A 20,668-nucleotide genomic window follows, 5' to 3' on the forward strand; every position below is an offset into this window, starting at 1 on the left:
TCATCTGTAATGCCACATGGCACAGCATACTTTTTCATCGCTGTAAGGTATGGATCTCTGATTTCAGAAGTGAAAATCTTAGAAATATATTTTAACACGAACTGATACAGATGGCTGTCTGGGTTTTTAGTTCTCTCTTGTTATTCCTTTTCTTTATGTGGCCGAGTTTTATGTAGCTAAAACACCACTTTTCTATGGTATTATTTGAAAAAATATTTTAAAACAAGTTCAAGTAAATTATTGAGCCACAATGCAAACGTGTCTCAGTGTTTGAACCACTAGGTTGATGCCATAAAGTATTTATCATTCAGTTTCTGGATCAGCTACTTTAGTTGCAGCGGGTTGTGGCAGTAAAGGAAAGGGGATGCTCCCAGTCTCCCCTGGCCAGCTGTTGCCCCCTTATTGGTATCTAAATAATATTACCAAACACATCTACCAGGCCATCTGCAAAGTCCCAAGACTGAATGCATATCATAGGTCTAAGCCTGGCTTGGTGCACTGATACCATCTACTACCCAAGTGATGCCATCAGATCTCACGTAGGGTGCTCTGGCCAGAAATCTGAGGTGGATTATTTAAGTCGATGGTGAGTTGCTATGTCTTCGTATTATTTTCTCTGCTATTCTATTTGGAAAGAGGTTGCTCCTCCAGTGCCAGCAATCCTTTCACTAGGTAACCTTTCACCTTCATACACACAGCCAATATTGATTCAAATAGTATATTGTTTGCTTGTTTTTCAATTCACTACTGGAAACAAAAAACATATTTTATTCTTCTGGGTTAAAAATACATCCTGCTTTTTGGAAGCCTTAACTTTGTAGACAAAACATATTAATGAATTCCTGGTGCTGATCTTTTTCTCTGTCTTGTCTTTGGTTATATAGGAATCTGCCATTCTGAAATAAGAAATACAATACAATAAAATAGTCGTACTGTACTCACTGGGAATTACATGACTGTTTAGTGTTCTGGAGCTGGAGGGGTCTCACTAGCAGCTAAAAATCCAGAATCTATCCACTGGCTTTTGTCTCCAGTGGCTCATTTGCTTTCTGTAGAGGTTAAGGAAATCTTTAAAGGCCTTCAGGCTTTTGACTGGGACTTGAGCATTAATTCTGGTGTGAACCACTATCATGCTAATTTAGTCAGAGACTTGTTTTAGTCAACATTATTTATGACTTTTGGATGCGGTATTTGTTTACTTTAACAGACTGTACTGCCTAATAGTCAACTCTAACCTGTATGTTACAGCCTTTGTTATTTATTAGGATCTTGGATATTTTTTATTTTGTCTTTTTTACTGTATTTTAGTATACAATCTGAATGTAAATGATATTCAGAATAAAATGATTTGAACTAAAATAACATGCTTTCAAATTAATAGCTTTCTGCATAAGATTGCAAAATGCACTCTTTGTCTAGTCCTAAGACCAACAGTTCACAATAAACTATATTATTTTTGTACCTATAAACAGGCTTTAAATATAAAGTACTCTGAAATGAAAGCTAAACAAATTGAGTCTAATACTTGTTTTTCACTAGTGAGAGATTTAGAGGGAAATCAACTCTAAGCTGTGCAAAAAATAGAACCAAATTACTTGCTTCTTTCATAACTCATAGATTTCACAGCAGAAATATCCCTTTAACCATTAATTCTATTTGTATTAACTCCATTTGATATTGTGCACTCTAGACAAGATGTTGTTACTTATTCTTCATCATGAAATTTCTCTAGTCTCAAGGGTTTCCAACATCTCTGGTTTGATTTTAAAACTCAGGTAAACTCTTCAACTAATCAGCAACTACATATTTTTCAACATACCCATCAAAACAATTGGGGGGCCCAATCCTTTACATGCATAATTCCCATGTGCCTTTGGGAGCTTTTGGTATGCACGGAATGCGGGATTGGGCCCACATGAGAATCATAGAATATCAGGGTTGGAAGGGACCCCAGAAGGGCATCTAGTCCAACCCCCTGCTCGAAGCAGGACCAATTCCCAGTTAAATCATCCCAGCCAGGGCTTTGTCAAGCCTGACCTTAAAAACCTCTAAGGAAGGAGATTCTACCACCTCCCTAGGTAACGCATTCCAGTGTTTCACCACCCTCTTAGTGAAAAAGTTTTTCCTAATATCCAATCTAAACCTCCCCCACTGCAACTTGAGACCATTACTCCTCGTTCTGTCATCTGCTACCATTGAGAACAGTCTAGAGCCATCCTCTTTGGAACCCCCTTTCAGGTAGTTGAAAGCAGCTATCAAATCCCCCCTCATTCTTCTCTTCTGCAGGCTAAACAATCCCAGCTCCCTCAGCCTCTCCTCATAACTCATGTGTTCCAGTCCCCTAATCATTTTTGTTGCCCTTCGCTGGACTCTCTCCAATTTATCCACATCCTTCTTGTAGTGTGGGGCCCAAAACTGGACACAGTACTCCAGATGAGGCCTCACCAATGTCGAATAGAGGGGAACGATCACGTCCCTCGATCTGCTCGCTATGCCCCTACTTATACATCCCAAAATGCCATTGGCCTTCTTGGCAACAAGGGCACACTGCTGACTCATATCCAGCTTCTCGTCCACTGTCACCCCTAGGTCCTTTTCCGCAGAACTGCTGCCTAGCCATTCGGTCCCTAGTCTGTAGCTGTGCATTGGGTTCTTCCGTCCTAAGTGCAGGACCCTGCACTTATCCTTATTGAACCTCATCAGATTTCTTTTGGCCCAATCCTCCAATTTGTCTAGGTCCTTCTGTATCCTATCCCTCCCCTCCAGCGTATCTACCACTCCTCCCAGTTTAGTATCATCCACAAATTTGCTGAGAGTGCAATCCACACCATCCTCCAGATCATTTATGAAGATATTGAACAAAACCGGCCCCAGGACCGACCCTTGGGGCACTCCACTTGATACCGGCTGCCAACTAGACATGGAGCCATTGATCACTACCCGTTGAGCCCGACAATCTAGCCAGCTTTCTACCCACCTTATAGTGCATTCATCCAGCCCATACTTCCTTAACTTGCTGACAAGAATACTGTGGGAGACCGTGTCAAAAGCTTTGCTAAAGTCAAGAAACAATACATCCACTGCTTTCCCTTCATCCACAGAACCAGTAATCTCATCATAAAAGGCGATTAGATTAGTCAGGCATGACCTTCCCTTGGTGAATGCATGCTGGCTGTTCCTGATCACTTTCCTCTCATGCAAGTGCTTCAGGATTGATTCTTTGAGGACCTGCTCCATGATTTTTCCAGGGACTGAGGTGAGGCTGACTGGCCTGTAGTTCCCAGGATCCTCCTTCTTCTCTTTTTTAAAGATTGGCACTACATTAGCCTTTTTCCAGTCATCCGGGACTTCCCCCGTTCGCCACGAGTTTTCAAAGATAATGGCCAATGGCTCTGCAATCACAGCCGCCAATTCCTTCAGCACTCTCGGATGCAACTCGTCCGGCCCCATGGACTTGTGCACGTCCAGATTTTCTAAATAGTCCCTAACCACCTCTATCTCCACAGAGGGCTGGCCATCTCTTCCCCATTTTGTGATGCCCAGCGCAGCAGTCTGGGAGCTGACCTTATTAGTGAAAACAGGAAAAAAAAGCATTGAGTACATTAGCTTTTTCCACATCCTCTGTCACTAGGTTGCCTCCGTCATTCAGTAAGGGGCCCACACATTCCTTGGCTTTCTTCTTGTTGCCAACATACCTGAAGAAACCCTTCTTGTTACTCTTGACATCTCTGGCTAGCTGCAGCTCCAGGTGCGATTTGGCCCTCCTGATATCATTCCTACATGCCCGAGCAATATTTTTATACTCTTCCCTGGTCATAAGTCCAACCTTCCACTTCTTGTAAGCTTCTTTTTTATGTTTAAGATCCGCTAGGATTTCACCATTAAGCCAAGCTGGTCGCCTGCCATATTTACTATTCTTTCGACTCATTGGGGTGGTTTGTCCCTGTAACCTCAACAGGGATTCCTTGAAATACAGCCAGCTCTCCTGGACTCCTTTCCCCTTCAAGTTAGTCCCCCATGGGATCCTGGCCATCCGTTCCCTGAGGGAGTCGAAGTCTGCTTTCCTGAAGTCCAGGGTCCGTATCCTGCTGCTTACCTTTCTTCCCTGCGTCAGGATCCTGAACTCAACCAACTCATGGTCACTCAACTAACTCATGGAATATGCCATCATGTTTTCTAAGTTTCCTTAATACAATGCAAATTTTATTTCCGAGAGAATTTCACAGGATGAGAACCTCCAAAAAATAATTTTTTAAATTAAATTTTACATATTAGAAATGTTTGACGTATAGTGCAGCCTTTGGTTGTGCAAGTATTTATGAATATATTCAGTAAGCTACAAAGTTACTTTGTGAAGATAAATAAAGGTACATAAAGCTTAAATTTAAAGGTCCAAAATTAGAGCTATAGAGAAGAAAGGAGTCCGCAAAAAAGGAAAGGGAGGGAGATGGAAGTGTGTCTCTAGGGTGGGCTCAGAGGGAGTTTTTACCTTTGACCTCAGTGGCAACAGAATTAGGCCAACACTGAGTGACTTTGAAAATCCCACCCCTAGTTTCCAACCAGTCATAACTAGAGTAGTTCTCAGCGATGTTAGAGGTAAGCCAAGAAGGGCAAGGTTTCCAAAGAAGGAACCTAAAATGTCCAGCCAGGTGCAAACAGGTAATTAAAACCTGAAAAGTGTGTAATCTCTACTTTGGGTACCTAATTACTGTTTTTTGCCTGAGTACTTGTGCTGTGCATGGAAAATTCAGGTGCCCATTTTAAAAAATCTGATGCACAGTGCCTGTCTGATATGTATGCACAATTACTATATGTGCATGTCTAAGTTGTCCATTTGTGAATGCTGATGGAAGCGTGTATTAGATGCAGAATTATGCATGTACATAGTCTGTAATGTTCTTTGTATAACAGCTGAATTGATACTGTGGGTATTGCCTCTCAAATTAAAATAGCCACCTCCAAGACCTCAGAGAAACAGGAGTGGTTGGGCTACAAGATCTAGTGAAAGTCTAAATGAAAATATTAGATATTATTAGCTCATTCTCTCAATCCTCATCTCGTGTATTACTTGATCTTATTAGGTTTAGGCTTTTGTTACATCACTGTTATGTCACAGCCACTGAGCCCAAAAACATAAGAATTTTAAAGAATTATCCTGTTTGTAGTTAGGTGTCTGGGGGAGAGTTCTTTGTAACTGAAAGCTCAAAAATGCGATAGTAAAGATAAAACTATTTGAGCTGGTAACAAGTCAGCTGCAATTTAGTGATTTTGCACATGCTTTAGACCCTAATTCAGGAAAGCACTTGAGCGTGTGTTTAATTCTCACAGACTTAATGGAACTCAAAGCACATATCCTATCTTAGGATATGTTTACACTGCACGAAAAAACAAAAACCCTGCAGCAGCAAGTCTTAAGAGCCAGGTCAACTGAGTGGGGCTTACCACACTCTGGGACTAAAAATAGCAGTGTAGACATTCCTGCTCAGGCTTTAAAACCTGGCAAAGCAGAGAGGGTCTCAGAGGCCTGAACTCCAGCCCAAGTGGCAGTGTCTACACTGCTATTTTTAGACCCATAGCATGAGCCCAAGTCACTTGACTCAGGCTCTCAGACATGCTGCCTAGGGTTTTTTGGACAGTGAAGACAATACCGTTAGTGTTCCATATGTTCACCCTCACTAGTATCTGAGCACCTTCCATGTAAAATCACTAGAGACTTTGCTATTGGACTTCATGGAGTCCATGGCTCATCTCTATTTTGGCATGTAAACTCTGCTGCTTGTACATTTTTCTTTTCTTTTTTTAAACCCTTGTTTAAGCCCTTCTTCCTGAATACCAATGTTTTCCTAAGTGAGGCCCTTAATGTGAAGTAGAACACTCTGGGATGGATATAAGTGAACTCTCTCAGATCCACACCAGTTGGAGTCCGTTTTCTTTTTCATGTTCTTTTTAAGGGACCTTTGTTTCCCTGATTTTATTTTTGCTGTTTAGTTCCTGTAAAACCCTTCACTTTATATCAACTTTGAGCTTTGGTTACTACAATGTGCAATTGCTGTGAAATATGACAATAAATGTCATACTATGTCGTACTAATGGGACAGACTTCCCCCTGCTGCAAAGAACTCTGTGAAGGGGTCTACCTAGAGCAGAAAAAATTGAGGGGTTCCCTGCAAATTTTCCCCTAAAGGGGAAGTGGTTTTAGATGCTGTTGAATTTGCAGAGGGCAAAGCCTCCTGATCCTGGGGATGACTCATGCCTCTTCTGACTTTCCATCCCCTTGGCAGCACAACTCCAGTAGGAAACATGCTGCTGCTGGCTGGGTCCCTCTACAGCTGTTTATAAGCAGCCATGGATTCCAGCAGCACCAACTCCCATTTGGATATCTGTGAGGTAGTAGGGGGTGTGGTGCCACTAATTTGCCCCTGCCTTGTCCCCAAATCCCCTACACAGTTGGCACTTCCTCTCCCTTTCTCCAGGTAGTAGGCAATCGATCCTAAGAGTAATACTTTGCATCTCAGGATATTAAAGTGCTTTACAAACAATGAAATAAAGATTAGACATTGCAGATGTTTTCTATGTATTTGGTTTGATTAAATCTCCACATTTTGGATATTTAAACAACTGTATAGGATTGTTTATAGATGAAACTGCTAGCATTTCAATTAAACCATATTTAAACATAAGCATTATTTATGATATAGGAGAGTCTCTGCTATAAAACAAGTGAATAGGAAACAGTAACCCGAGAATTTATGTGCTCTGTGAGTCTGGCAATTAGAATGTGAAGAGCTGCAATTATTTATCCCTTTAATTTGATAAGTACAGCCGGCTTCAGAGTCGTGACTAGTGCTATACTACATTTCTACTGGATTAGCAATGGCCTTTTATCAAATGACATCAACAATATTATTAAAATCTATACTAAAAATATAACTCTACCAGAGCGAGAATATGCTGTTATCAATTCAAGTTAACGTATATATCAGTATCAAAGAGCATAAATGCTTTTTTGTTAGAACATATTTTGTGCTTGAAGAGAGTCTAATTCAGACGTAGAGCTCTTGTTGTGTTTCTTTGGGATCATCTTTTCTTGTGTGAGACGTAGAGGCACCTTTGTCCTTAACACAGAGGTTCCTGTTTACTTTGATTTTTTGTGGGTGATGATGGTTTCACATCACAGTAGCTAAAACCATATCCAGAAATAAAGTCCTTCTGAGAGATTTCATCTAAATATGATTCATAAACTCTGACAGTGCTCCACATGTTATTCTTCTCCAGAGATTTATGCAAGAGTTCTTTCATTTTCCTGTTCTCTTTGGAGGTAGATTCCCAAACTATTTCAAGTTCACCTTCCACTTCTCTGAAAGAATGAAAATAAAAAAAGAGGATGCTGATTTCAAACATTCAAATCCAGTTTGTTTAAAAGTTCATTTGTACAGTATATACCTTTAACATTTAACAAATAGTGTTATTGCATGATACATGACTTCAAGTACCTGAAATGTTTTGATTAAATTGGTCTCCACTGTGTTTAAAAAAACACATTAAGTATTTTAAAAGGTTAAGAAGAGAGGATGTGATTAGAAGCAAAACAGGAGTTCTGGGCTCATGCATGTGGTTATGGATCCCGCTCAAAGCACTAGCCTGTGATCAAAACAGTTCTTCCTTATTCCTCCACCATTTCTGGGGAACATCATGGGTCAACTTCTCCTGTTACACCAGTGCAACTCCCTATTTAAGTCACTGAGAGTTGTACTTGCATAAACGAAAGGAGAATTCAAGCCCATGTACTTGATTTTGCTCCCTCTCTGGACATCTCTGTACATGGCACTTGTACTGCAGGGATGTTCAAAGAATCTGCCAGCAAAAGTCACTCATACAGTGAGCAGATATTAGCCCCCTTCCTTAGGCATCCAATAGCATCACCTGCAGAGTGCACTTAGCCCCGAGAATAGATCCCAGCTGCTCTTGAGCATCAAGCCACTTCTGACAGTTTCATTGCAAATACTTCTTTTTTTTAAGTTGACTAGTTTTGGGGACAACCTAATCTAATGTTGACAAGTTGATAAAATAACCCTTTGAACAAGCCATGATGATTATCTGCCACTTGCTCTAGGATGCGAAGCATGAGAAGTCTGGTAGATGGTATCTTTAGGCTATCTCCATTACCAAGGAAAGGAGCTGACTTCTTCCTGCACTTCACAGAGCTACCTCATACACAAAAATACTCTCCAAGCACTCATTGCCTGATTGAATTTGACTCACTTCCCTTCTTGTCAGATCTGCTGAGATCACACACACACAGTCTTGTCAGAAGGCAACTGAATGAAAATGGTGGTGATTTGATATCTGTTTGTATCCTAAGCCTCAGGCTTCCTCTGGTCTTGTGCAGTGGCTGGCTTTTATAACTGCACTATGCTTTCGGATAGGCTCACAACCTACTATCTCAATAAAAAGCAGGTGGCTCTCTTCTATTCCCTGTATACCATGTGGTCTCAGATTAGTGCATTCTAGATCAGCCTTAAATAAAGGAATATGTTGACATAAACACTGATGCGTGAAAGTCAGAATCCTTGTATTTGAGTGTAGGATTTTTTAAATTTTGTGATAAAGATCTGTGTGACTTCCAGCTGTTATATGGCAATAAAGGTGTTTCAGCATCATAACATTTAATTGTACTACTCAATTGTGCATCTATCTACATGCTGCCCATACGCTGATATGCAGTGCCACTCTCAGATGTTCTGAATTTTTCTTTTTGGATCAAATGGTCATTTTAAATCTACACCACCTCTCTCTCATACATACACATGCAGCATGTATACACCTTTCACACATATAAGCCTTAAAATCTGGGCTCATTTAAATACGTTTGCCTAATTTTGTGCCTCATTCAGAGGGTAAATATTTTGCTTTGTTTAGACTACAAATTATCCCCTCAGTTCATATTCCAGTATCCATTACTAGACTCTCTACCTTATTCTTGGCTGGACAGACACTGCACAACCTCAGAAGATAAAGAACCACTTGAGAAAAAGAAAAGGAGAAAAGTATGGTGCTAGCGTTGGTGCAAGAAAAGAGGTTACTCCAGCGCCAGTAATAAAGTAAATTATGGTATGTCTGCTTCACATGAAAGTGTAGTTCCTTCCACTGTTTCCAAAATGCTGCTGTCAAAATCACCTTTCTTGCACTGCACTCTTGAAATCCTTCACTAGCTTTCTCTTGCCTTCCAAACCAAGGCCCTATGCTATCCTTCCCTGCCTATAGCTCACTCCCTTGCTCTGCCACGCCTCTCTTCTCATTGCCTCATTTCTATGTTTTTTTAACTCTTGTCTGCATTTTCTTCCACTCCATCCTTTGTGTTTGGAACTTCAGAAATGGGTGAAACCATCTTACTGAAAATGACTCTTCTACTGTGTACATCTGTTATTCAGGCAGGCAGGTATAAAAGAGAAGCTTGCTGACGTTTGTAGGAACTTCACACTACATGCCAAAGATATTCAGGAAGGGCAATAAGAGTACAGGGGAAGAGGATCCTGGATGCTTACTACATTCCCAACAGCACTGAACCAGGGCGAGAAAATGCAAAATTTAAGAGTTTGGAGTGCTGGCTGCTTAGAAAGGCGGAATGTTACATCATTTACATGAGAGATTTTAAGAACTAGACAATGTTAAAAACCTTTGTTTTAATAAGATAATGCTGCTTTCCATCTCAAATTAGACAATGAAACCCACTTTCAAAAGCAGAAACCTAAACAGTAACTAGCAGTGCTGAAGAGAACAGTGAAACTGAAACAATTAAGGCTGCATGAGACTTTTTTAAAGAACTGCTTCTGGAAGTACAGTTTGACCTGACCCTATTGGTGAATAAATATACAGAATAGTAGGTGAAGAGAGTGGGTGTCTCTGAGGTACAGCAAAGGAGTACTTGTGGCACCTTAGAGACTAACACATTTATTTGAGCATAAGCTTTCGTGAGCTATAGCTCACTTCAAATAAATGTGTTAGTCTCTAAGGTGCCACAAGTACTCCTTTTCTTTTTGCGAATACAGACTAACATGGCTGCTACTCTGAAACCTGAGGTACATCGGAAGTTTCAACAGGACAATTATTGTGTCCTTTATGAGAGAAATTGAGTCCACCTCAGAAAGGAAATAAAATTAGTTTAGTATGGATCATTGCATCAAGACCTTTCTTAGCCTCTCCAGGTAAATGCAGGTATTAGCATATATCCTTGGCCAAATTTCTCTTCACTGTTGTGCAGAAGGCTGTGTGCTAGTTTCTACAGAAACACTGAAATGCAGTCACCGCTAGAGAAAGCGAAGTGTTGTTAAATTTAGTGTGACAGGCCTTATAGTGTAGAAATGTGAAACATTATTCAGGGTGGGGAGAATAGCACATCTTAAATATTTCTGATTTTCTCCCTCAGACCTTTTGTAGCCACTTCGCCCAAAAGTGGCTTAGAATTAAAACTGTGTGTTAAAAAGGGGTTTTATGAATTCATTTTGGTGACAAGTGTTTAAAAAAATAAACTCCTCCTCTGACACTTCCAGTCTCTCTGGAGCACACCCAGAAGCCTTCACTCCTACTGAGGGGATTTCTGGGGAGTAAATGCTGTCCCTATACCACAGAGAGGAAAGTAAAACAAGCCCTGAAATGCACCTTTTCATATCTCAATTCTTTTGTGAGATTTAGTTTTATCCAAAAAAAAAAAAAAAGGAAGCGCCCATCAAATGGAAGGTCTTCTGTTGTTTGCTGTATGTCAGGGGTTATAGCAGAATTATATAGCCAAGATACTGTCCTCATTACAATTGCAGAGATCAAAATTCTAAAGGAACCATCAATAATATTCAAGGCAGATGGAATAGATGTCTTCACAACCGGACTGCCCTCTGCCAAAAAGCCTTTGAATTGTTCCCTGGAATCCATGGGGAATTTCTGTACAAAACCAACAAACAAAGCTAACAGTGCCTGCTGATTAGTTGCATCCATTTTTGGGGGGCTGACTTGAACCTCCCTTGCCTTGACCTCTCATTGGCAGGCACGACTACGAAGGAATTTTGGGCCAGATGAGTGTAAAACCACTGAAACCCCATGGCAGGCACATGGGAAATGCTTGTCAGTGTGTTTGGCTGTGGGAGCCAACAACACAGGTCTATTCCATAAGGCCTTTGCTGGCTCTGAAAGTGCCTCATTAATTGGGATGCTACCCTTCTCAAGTCTGCACCTTGGGAGAATGTCCAACAGCTTGTGGGTATTCTGTAAAAACTTGGTTTGTATAATGATCACAGAGGCCATTCTTCAAAGCAAATTCTGATTAGGATTTATAAACTTCTGGGACTGTGAGGATGAGCCTGGAACTACTGAGCCCTCTGGGGAGAGCAAGGATAAATTGACTGGAACCAAAGTAGCCGCCTAAGACAGAGCTCATTCCTCCAATAGCTCATCTTGTTGGGCTGGTTGTACAATAGGAAGAGCTTCTAGTTGCTTTTCTACTACATGAGGTTCTGATATGGATGGTTCTGGGGACCTTCTGGAACAGGGTGGAGCTCTAGATCTGGAGGATCAAAGAGTCCCCTAAGGGTTTCACATCAGCCAGTATAGCATTGGAGGCCAAAATGTCTCAGGCTGCACTGGCTTCTCCTTGCTGTGTGATTGGTACAAATCCTGGTACCAAGGTTGTCCATCTTAAAGTGGCCTGGATGATTCACTGGACTTTCTGTGGCTTGGAGGGGATTAAGAAGAGCTAGACAAGTCTGACCCAGACTGAGAGGGGCCCTCCGAATAATCATTCGGCATAAGAAGCACCCAACCAGGCAGGGCTACTTGATGACTAAATCTGTCCAACTCCCAGCTGGGCAGAGACAAGGCTGGTACTGGTGGTGCAGTTGGCAAGGTGAATGTTTCTCAAGAAGCAGGTTCTGTTGGAGGCAGTGCATAGCCTGGCATCAACACGCAGGCTGACAAAGGCCCTAGCACCGGTGCCAACGTTGAAGACTCTCTGAGGACCAATGGAGAGTGCACTTGGGTGCTGGAAGATGCAGATGAGGCAGTCTCCGATTGTTTCCTTTGCCCAGATGCCAGCAACATTCTGTGTCCGGTGCTGAAAAGGTTGAGGGCCTGGGAAGAGACGAAGGTAATAACCGCCCTGCAGACTCCTGCATCAACGGCAAATCGGGCAGACAAAATGGTTCTTCACCACTTCATATGCCTGAGGGGTCATAGGCACTAAAAGAGGCATCACTGAAACAGCTTGTGTTGGTACCAGGCTCAATAGCCACCATGAAGACGGATGTGCAGTTGACGGTACAGTAGGAGGGGGTTTTTTGCCTTGGTAGTGGGAGACATGGGCTAATGCCCCAGTTCTACTCTGGGTACCTGGTGAATCTCATTGTTGCTCCAATCTCTTTGAGGTGGAAGATGAACTTCTCTTGGAGCAGGAACAGCTCCTAGCAGTCTTATGGATTTTTTGCAAGGGACCTAGGTGACCAGATTGCAAGAACAAAATATCGGGACACATGGGGGGATGCCCGGCCCCGACTCTGACCCCTGCCGCAAGCCGTGGATCAGTTAGGGGTGCATGGCCCCGGCTCCCACTGCAAGTGGTGGTCTCAGCTGGGGAAGGGGGTTGAGATGCAGGAGGGAGTTCAGGGTGCTGAGACCAGAAGGGAGTTTGAGTGCAGGAGGAGGCTCAGGGCTGGGGGTTGGGGTGTTTACCTCAGGCAGCTCCCCGGAAGTGGCGACATCTCCCTCTGGGACCTAGGCGGAGGAGCAGCTAGGTGGCTGTGCGAGCTGTCTCACCCGCAGGCACTGCCCCCGCAGCTCCCATGGGCTGTGTTTCCTGTCCAATGGGAGCTGTGGAGCAGGCACGCATGGCAGGGGCAGCATTCAGAACCCCCCTGGCCGTCCTTGCACCTAGGACCCAGCGGGAGATGACGCCACTTCTGGGGAGGTGCAACGAGCCAAGTAGGGAGCCTGCCAGCCCCGTCACAACTGGACACCCGGGAACCCTACAATATTGGGACAAATGGCATCCTGATCATATGTTGGTCGGGACGCGGGACAAAGTTAAATATTGGGACAGTCCTTATTTTATCAGGAAGTCTGGTCACCCTAGAGGGACTCTACAGGAGAAAGATTGACCTCTCCTTCTGCATGAAGAGGAGTGCAAGTCCAAAGGCCTGTTCAAACTCTCTGCCATAGTAACAGTTGACTATGCATGGAGAGAATGATCTGGTGCCAGTGCTGAGGTAAGCCTCTGGCCTGTTCGAGGAGGTGCAGCTTGAGGTGTAGATCCCTGGAAACTTGAGTATGTTTCTTGAAGGGGTGGCAAATGCAACTCCTCTCCTTGATGTCCTTCCCCAAGATGCAGCAAACAATGTGTGTAGGGATCGCTTTAGGAATAGATACCTCACACAAAGATCAGTGATTGAAGTCCAGAGAGTGCTGCATGCCCCTGGAGCGTACCACCGCCAACTACATTAACAAATAAACTAGAAATAAAACCTGAAAACGATAAAGGAAACCTGTCTAAAGGATACTAACTGCTAACTATTTACAGAGTTAAATAAGCTAAGAGCTAGCTATGTCGCAGAGAAAAGTGTGAGGAGAACCACTCACGGAGTTCCAACTCAGGCTGTGAGCGGTTGTCCATCCCTGGAGGTCAAGGATGATCTCTTTCACAGGTTTTATTTTTTATTGATCCTTTGGTGACTGAGGAGTCCAATCGCTGAGCCACAGGCTCATTGGCAGGTGTTGCAGGTGGTGTTGGAAGTCTGGGTTGGGCCACAATTGCTGAATGACAGTTGGCTGTCCTATTCTGGCATTTTTCTGCAACCAGGGCAAGGCGATTTTCCTCCAAGAACGTATGTTCCCTCTCTGAGGAGTCTTTGCCAGTTATCCCTGTCCTGGGCTACTGTTTCCCAGTGTGTGGTGTCAACACGATATCTCTTGATGTTTATCTTGAGGATGTCTTTAAAGCGTTTCTTTTGGCCTTCCCATTTCCTTTCTCCTTTGGTGAGAAGGGCATACAGCAGTTGTTTTGGTATGCGTACATCAAGCATGCGCACGCAGTGCCCATGCCACCTCAGCTGGTGCTGAATAATCAGGGCCTCAACGCTGAAGACGTTGGCCTCTGTGAGGATACTGGCATTAGTGTGGCAATCCTCCTACTTTATGTTGAGGATCTTCCAAAGAAAGTGTTGGTATTCCAGGTTTTTCAGGTGTTTTCTTTAGGTCAACCAAGTCTCACAGCCATAGAACAGAGTTGGGATTACCACCGCTTTATAAACTAAAAGTCTAGTATGTGTTCTGATTATGTGATTGTAGAACGCACAGCGCAACAGTCTGCCAAAGGCAAGGCTGGGACAGAGGATTCTGTGCTGAATCTCGACATCTATGTCTGCCCTCTGAGAGATGGCTGCCAAGATAGGCAAAGTATTCTACATTTTCCAGTTCTTCTTTGTCAGTGTAGATCTTCCTTGTTGGGAAGGATGATTGACCAAGAGCTGGCTGGTGGAGAATTTTTGTTTTGTTGATATTTAGAGTTAGCCCTAGGCTTTTGTAAGCTTCAGAGAAGCAATTATGGGCTATTTGTAGATCCTCCTTTTTGCAACTACAGCACAATCATCTGCATACTGGAGTCCGGTTATTGTTGCCGATATTACTTTATTTCTGGCATGGAGACGAGAAAGGTTGAAGAGGTTGCTGTCGGTCTAATATTGGATGCCAGTGCCCTGTGGAAGATGGTCTTGAGTTAACATTTTCATAGTTGCTAAGAAAATGGAGAAAAGGATGGGTGCCAGTACGCAGCCTTGTTTTATGCTAGTTTGGATGATGAAGGGCTCAGAGGTAGAGCCACTGCACAGGAAGGAGACAGTCATCTGGTCATGGAGGAGTCTTACAATGGTAATAAATTTGCTTTCACAAGATTTTCCACCAGGGTGGATTTGATTTAAATCATGATTTAAATAACTCGTCAGGAAGACTCTATTTAATCATGGATTTCTACATAAAAGTGCATTCTTATTGATTGTTATAACCTTAATAGATATTCTTCACAACTCTGAGATAGATGAGACCCAAACTGGGTCTCTTTTACAGCCTGCTGCCATTATCCAATGAAGTTGAGCTGTAGCTCATGAAAGCTTATGCTCAAATAAATTTGTTAGTCTCTAAGGTGCTACAAGTACTCCTTTTCTTTTTTGCATTACAGGTTTTCCCTTTGAGTGAGAGAATGGTATGGTAGATCTCAAATCAATGAAGGCTACACTCAGAAAGACCTCAAGACTTCTGGAATGTGCTGCTCAAACAGCTTCACTTTTGTTTCTACTGCCTGTCTCCGTTCTCACATTTATCTCAAGACTTGCCCCCCCAACAATCTTCTGTTCATTGAACTTTTTGAAACTTTGCACTTTTAGAGAGGATTGACTCTGTGTACACAAATTTGCAGAGGGAAAATAGGATTATTTCTCACCTCTATATATTTATTATTTATGTATTTTAAAACATTTTTGCTTTTAACAAGCATGTTATCTCTGGAGACATAAATCCACAGTTTGAGAACTGCAAAACTAAGCATCTCTGATGGTATCTTCGAGACTTAGCACTGAGTCCCATTGGGTAGATAGAAAGATTAACCTAAAAATCTATACAGAAGACCCTGGAACCCCACAAGATTGGGTCCCTAATCCATGAACTATTGGAATTCATTTACAAAACTTTTCTTAAACATTACATGAATATATTCTCGCATACTATAGAATTGGAATTTATAATCCCTATTGCATGAGATCTTTGAGCTAAAATGTATCTTAATTAAAACTATCTTGAGATCAGTTTTTTCCTCAAAAAGCATATTATCAAAAAAATCTGATGTAAATAAAAAAATCTGATTTAAAAAAAAATTTTTAAAATCATTGATTTTTATCCACCCTGTTTTTCACAGAGCCTCACAATTGACACAGTCAAAGTCTTTGATCAGATTGATAAAGGCCATTGCAGCTCCTGTTGTTCTTGACATTTTTCCTGGATCTGACTGCAAAAATCATGTCAGTGGTGCATTGTGTTGGTCTGAAGCCATACGGGGACTCTGGAAATACTTCCTCTGCAAGGGTGGCGGGGTCTGGCTTGCTATTGCCCTTTTCAGTCACAGGAATCTGGATTTAATCACAGCAAGACCACCACAGTCCTCATCAGTCTCCAAGGGAGAACACAGAACTTGGCGGCTACAATGGGGGATCTTTTAATCCCTGGATTCCATTAAAAGTCCCTGTTTTCTCTTTTTTTTACACCATTCCTTCCCCATCTTTTCCATGTAATGCTCCTACTTCACAGGGACCCGTTGCATCCCTCCAGAAGGAATTTCTTTAGGTCCTGCACTGACATTAGCATCCTGTTTTGACATTGTCTGTAAAGGCCCTTAGTTTAGTAGATTTCCTCTCAAAGACCTGTGCTAAACATCATTCTGTCTTGTGTGCCAGCTATTCATTTTGGTCAAGAGTTAATAACTCTACATCTAAAATTAGCATTTTTAAAGTGGACATACATCCAGCAGTGAATAAATATCCCACTTCTAAACATGACTGTACAAGATAATAATCTTCTGTTTGTTTCTCATTAACAAATGATTGCCTAACTTATTAAAGATGAAAATGCAATTAAAATCACAACTATGCTAAAGAGTGATGAGATTGAATACCCTACTTTCTGCTACCAAAAAGTGTGACTACTAAGGTGTTTTAGGAGAATGAACCCAATGGAAGGAGAGCAGAGGCAAGTTCAGTGATTTTCCCAAAATTGAACCTCCATTTATCTCAGATCCTAATTGAGCCTTCCAGTTCAGTGAGTTAGCTATCTCACTCCACTCTGTAGTATATAAGCATCCACATCACAAAGACCAATCCCACAACAAGAACACTTCATGTAATTTCATCTGAAAACCCAAGGCAAAAGACTATATGGGCCCTTTCCTTTGATTATATAGGATTGTAAAGTTTTGTATTGCTGCACCTTTTCTGAGGATAAACAGAGGAAATTTAGTCAAGATTTTCAGACTCGTACTTTAATGTGCAAAACGGCCATGACATTTCTTCAGAAAGTGTAACAGCTGTGACAAATTACTATGTACTGTACCACTGCAGAGGATTTATATGATATAATATGGTGTGACGTAGAAAAATCATAGAGGATGGAAAAGCAGTGTTCAGAAACATAAATAAGATGTGATAGCATTTACAAACCCAATTTCTTATCCTGCAGCTATATTCACAACTTAGATTACATATTTCAGATATAACATTTAATTTAAAGAAAGATGTGTGAAACTATATTCTTCATAAACCTGCTCTATAAACAATAATAGCATCAAATGAATATCACATATGTTAAGTGGGAAAATCACACCAAATTCTTCTGAGCTTTGTGGTGCAAAAGGTTACTGTGAATTTGCAATATATTTGCAAGAAGGCTGTAAAAGTTAAGAAATATTGCGAATAGGAATTATCTCAAAGAAAGAGAATCCTAAATGTCAGTTTGTAAGAACATGGAATTTGTACATCCTTCCTTTAGAAGCTATCAAAATGTCTTTAGTAAACATAAATAATTTTTGTTTTTTGCACCTAGCAGATTAGCAGTAGTATTCTAAATCCTAGGAATCATATCCTACTATTCCTTGTTGTATGTAGTATGTGTAATTGCCTAGTACTTTAATATAAAATATCACTATTTAGTAATCTCAGTGTCAATTTCAAGCTCCCAACTTTGTTTCAGTTAGAGACATAACATCTTCCTTTCCAAAGTTGACAAACTGAGGAACTTCAATCAGTTACTCCTTCTACAACCACGCATTAGATGAGAACTGTTAATCTGTACCAGGCGACGCTGGGTTCAAACTGGCTACTTAGGTGAAAAATTATCTCATTAGCAATGCCCTGAGACATTCAGTTCCTGTTTTCCATTTAGGGATTGGGGGGAAGAGTGTCATGTGACCTATAGGGAAGCTGGCTGCTTCACTATTGGTCTCCACAACCTAATGCACTAATCGTCAATTAAGGCCTCTCAAGTAGTTAAACCATAACTTTCTGTCAGAAATTTACTAATTAGATGAGGGGGGACCTTTTAGTTGTGTTGTTATGGATCCTGCTGGGAAAAACAGAAATGCCAAAAGACCCAAGCCTGAGTCTCCAAAGAAAAGTAAGGCTCAGAAAATCCACCAGTCTCACAGATAGGACTTTGCAGCTATGAAGGACTTTCAAATTACCAAGTTTCATCTTTTATCTCAAGATATACATGAGCTCTCTAAAGATGTGGTGGAAGTCAAGGCTTATTTGACCTATTTAGATAACTATGAAAAACTGCCATTGAACTGAAGGAGAATGCTTCCATAAGCCATGGACTAACCAGTCTTGAGGGAAAACAAGATCTTGAAAACAGATGACACAGGAGTTGTTTGTGGTTAGTGAGGGTCCCTGAAGGGTTAGAAGGAAAAAAACTTGATTAGCTTTCTCCAGAACAGACTCTCTGAGGTACTGGAATTGGATCCCGGCTTGCCTTCCCTGGAGATTGAAAGGACTCATTGAGTGGCAGAGGCCAGAAGGAGAGAGAACAGTAATCCTAGACCCATCACCTTTAAAATGCTATGGTTTAATGACAAAGTTAAAAGGATATCTGCTGGTAGGAAAAAAGAAATTCAAGTACAGGGATTTTAAATTGGTTATAGGTATAATCAGTACTGTTAGACATGATATTTACTATAATATTTCAATATACTGACACGCCAACATATGTATATCTATAGTCATAGTAACTATATTACCATTATCTCCTTATTTCTACTTATATTTATATCTATATTTATAAGTATTTAACATAAGAACCTAATAACTTCAGAATGGTCATACTAGGTCAGACCAATGGTCCATCTAGTCCAGTAGCCTGTCTTCTGCCAGTGGCCAGTGCCAGATGCTTCAGTGGGAATGAAAAGGCAATTTATTAATTCATCCCCTGTCATCCAGTCCCAGCTTCTAGCAGTCAGAGATTTAGGTTTATTTAATATATACATTATGGTAATGTACAAGTAAGTAGTTATGAATGTTATTTGTGACTACCTGTTATCACTTTATATGGGCAATTGTATATTTATTTGTATGCTTCTACCCATTGTTAAGGTTTGTACATTTATAATATGAATATGGTAATAATATATTTGTATTTATTTATTCTCACACATTATCATTTGTCACTTCATTTACCTTTTTTCATTATTCTAAAGATATATTTATAAACTATGTGCATATCAACATTTATATACTATTACATATATATTGATATATACACTGAGTCAGCAGTGTGCCCTTGTTGCCAAGAAGGCCAATGGCATTTTGGGATGTATAAGTAGGGGCATAGCGAGCAGATCGAGGGACGTGATCGTCCCCCTCTATTCGACATTGGTGAGGCCTCATCTGGAGTACTGTGTCCAGTTTTGGGTCCCACACTTCAAGAAGGATGTGGATAAATTGGAGAGAGTCCAGCGAAGGGCAACAAAAATGATTAGGGGACTGGAACACATGAGTTATGAGGAGAGGCTGAGGGAGCTGGGATTGTTTAGCCTGCAGAAGAGAAGAATGAGGGGGGATTTGATAGCTGCTTTCAACTACCTGAAAGGGGGTTCCAAAGAGGATGGCTCTAGACTGTTCTCAATGGTAGCAGATGACAGAACGAGGAGTAATGGTCTCAAGTTGCAGTGGGGGAGGTTTAGATTGGATATTAGGAAAAACTTTTTCACTAAGAGGGTGGTGAAACACTGGAATGCGTTACCTAGGGAGGTGGTAGAATCTCCTTCCTTAGAGGTTTTTAAGGTCAGGCTTGACAAAGCCCTGGCTGGGATGATTTAACTGGGAATTGGTCCTGCTTTGAGCAGGGGGTTGGACTAGATGACCTTCTGGGGTCCCTTCCAACCCTGATATTCTATGATTCTATATCTATGAAGCAATTGGTTCTTCAAGTGCTTGAACGTGTCCATTCCAATGTAGGTTTGAGCGTGCCCCAAGCACAGTTGCTGGAAATTTTTCCCTCAGTTGTATCCATCGGATTGGCTCTGGTGCCCTGTGGTGCCATACGCTCATAGAGCCAATATAAAGGGCCTGGTCTGCGCTCCCTCAGTTCCTTCTTAGTGCCCATGACAGTGGAACTGCTCTTTTTGCTTCGGCAAACTTTCCAAGTGATTTTCGCTGTTTTTTATAGTGTATGTAGTTGAATTAGTTATAAATAGTTAGTTTTTAGTCAGTAAGTGTTTGGAGTTTTTTGTCCATCAGTTATTGGAGTTCATTCGTTACCTAATGCTGAGGCATGCCTTGGTCACCAGGCTTCAAGCCCTGTGCCTCCTGTGGCGAGGTGATTCCCCTGAGCGACCCCCATTCCAATTGTCTGGGAGAGACTCATACAAGGGACAGCTGCCAGATCTGCAAGTACTTCAAACCTCACACAAAAAAGGACTGGGAGGCAAGACTGACATACTAACATGAGTTGTCAGCAGGGATTGAGCCCAGGACATTAAGATCCACAGCACAATCCTCTATTATTTGAGCTAAAGGGATAACCTGTGTCAGAAACAAACTGTTGTCTATGTGGACCAGACCCTAGAGGAGCATGTGATATACACTTTGTTAGTGGC

General features: G+C 41.6%; 2 protein-coding genes across 7 annotated transcripts in view; one reads left to right on the forward strand and one right to left on the reverse strand.

Moving 5' to 3' along the window:
* The window catches only part of LOC140896285 (E3 ubiquitin-protein ligase RNF182-like), a 69,273-nt gene that overhangs the window by 30,148 nt on the left and 18,457 nt on the right, over positions 1 to 20,668 (forward strand). The window lies entirely within an intron of this gene.
* Positions 3,835 to 20,668, reverse strand: part of CEP89 (centrosomal protein 89) — a 133,739-nt gene continuing 116,905 nt past the window's right edge. For all 4 annotated transcript variants that reach the window (XM_073307850.2, XM_073307847.2, XM_073307849.2 and 1 more), the window contains one exon: positions 3,835 to 7,357. In XM_073307850.2, the coding sequence (XP_073163951.1) occupies positions 7,117 to 7,357 (241 nt within the window). In that variant the 3' untranslated portion in view covers positions 3,835 to 7,116. The remainder of the gene's footprint in view (positions 7,358 to 20,668) is intronic.

The sequence above is a fragment of the Lepidochelys kempii genome, chromosome 12, assembly GCF_965140285.1.
Source record: "Lepidochelys kempii isolate rLepKem1 chromosome 12, rLepKem1.hap1, whole genome shotgun sequence".
In the NCBI taxonomy this organism is placed as follows: Eukaryota; Metazoa; Chordata; order Testudines; family Cheloniidae; genus Lepidochelys; species Lepidochelys kempii.